Here is a 1,308-nt window from a genome sequence, read left to right on the forward strand (position 1 = left end):
GTTTAGGTCAGTGGTCGGCAAACTCATTAGTCAGCAGAGTCAAATATCAACAGTACGATTGAAATTTCTTTTGAGAGCCAAAACTTAACTGTATAGGTAGGTACATTGTTATTCGCTTAATTAGGGTCCTCCTAAGGCTTAGGAAGAGCCACACTCAAGGGGCCCAAGAGCCACATGTGGCTCATGAGCCACAGTTTGCCGACCACTGGGCTAGACCATCCATCCTTCCCACACCCCCTTCTCTGTGAGGCTGTCCTACTCCAGAGTGTGACTCCGGGACTCCATCCTCCCTCAACGCCCGCCACGCCCACCTGCCCAGGTCAGGCTGAGCTCCCCGAGGCAGGGGTCTGGGTGTGTGCTGGTCACTGCTGGGCCCCAGGGCCTGGGAACGCCCTCTGGTTCCCGGCAGAGGCTATCAGGGAGTCGCCCCGCAACCGGGGCCCCTAGTGTGGGGGTCGGAAAGGGTCAGTGCGGCCCGCTCCCCGGCTCACCATACAGGAAGTTCTTGGGCCAGATGAGGAAGACATCCCCGAGGGCCGAGAAGAGCAGGGCCACCTGCAGGCGAAGGCTGTAGCCCCCACCGGAGCCAGAGCCGGGGTTCGCCCGCAGGAGCCCCACCAGGCACAGCACCGGCAGGCACTTGACCAGAGCGCCCACCCTGGACGGCGGGTCCTCAGGGATCCAGAGGAAGAAGTAGGCGGCGCAGGTGAGCAAGAAGGGGCTCAGGCTGCCCAGGTGCGGCTGCTACCGGACAAGGCGCGGCTCAGCCCCCGGAGGAGGCTCCAGCCACCCCAGGTCTCGGGGCTCCCACCCCACCCACTCAGAGCCCCCAGGACAGGCCCCACCTGGCCAGGACTCAGGTCTCGGGGCTCCCACCCCATCCCACTCAGGGCCCCCAGGACAGGCCCCACCTGGCCAGGACTCAGGTCTCGGGGCTCCCACCCCACCCCAGTCAGGACATCAAGCCTCATAAAATCCAGTGTCTCGGGAGGTCAGGACCCCCAATTCCTCCAGCCTCCTGGGGTCCCCGGGAGCCCAGGCCCAGCCTCCCTCCCACACTCGGGGGCTCTCACTTGGGCTGAGTGGGGATATCGGGACATCACTTCTTCCCGGACGCCCATGTTAGCCTGTGACACGCCCTTGGCCTGGACATGGGCTATAATGGCTTTGTGGGTGGAGCGAGGGCGTGTGGTTACTGGTTAACCATGTAGTGTCCTATGGATGAACTCGGGGACTGAGTCAGCGCTGGGAAATGCTGCCCCGCCCAGGGATGGCTATGCCTGGCCAGGGTCCTTCCTCCCCCAGAGC

General features: G+C 63.5%; 1 protein-coding gene across 2 annotated transcripts in view; it reads right to left on the bottom strand.

Annotated features, from left to right (window-relative positions):
- TMEM86B (transmembrane protein 86B) overlaps positions 1-1,297 on the bottom strand; it is an 8,270-nt gene extending 6,973 nt beyond the window's left edge. The window contains exons 1-2 of one of the 2 annotated variants that reach the window (XR_001515257.1): positions 912-1,297; positions 492-797 (exon numbers count right to left, since the gene is read on the bottom strand). Coding sequence is in view for 1 of the 2 variants with exons in the window: in XM_006772211.2 (XP_006772274.1) it covers positions 492-744; positions 1,074-1,121 (301 nt within the window). In the remaining variant the exon portion in view is untranslated. The remainder of the gene's footprint in view (positions 1-491; positions 798-911) is intronic. The other variant, XM_006772211.2, reaches the window with a different exon arrangement.
- Between the last annotated feature and the right edge of the window lie 11 nt (positions 1,298-1,308).

This window comes from Myotis davidii, unplaced genomic scaffold (assembly GCF_000327345.1).
Source record: "Myotis davidii unplaced genomic scaffold, ASM32734v1 scaffold326, whole genome shotgun sequence".
NCBI lineage: Eukaryota > Metazoa > Chordata > Mammalia > Chiroptera > Vespertilionidae > Myotis > Myotis davidii.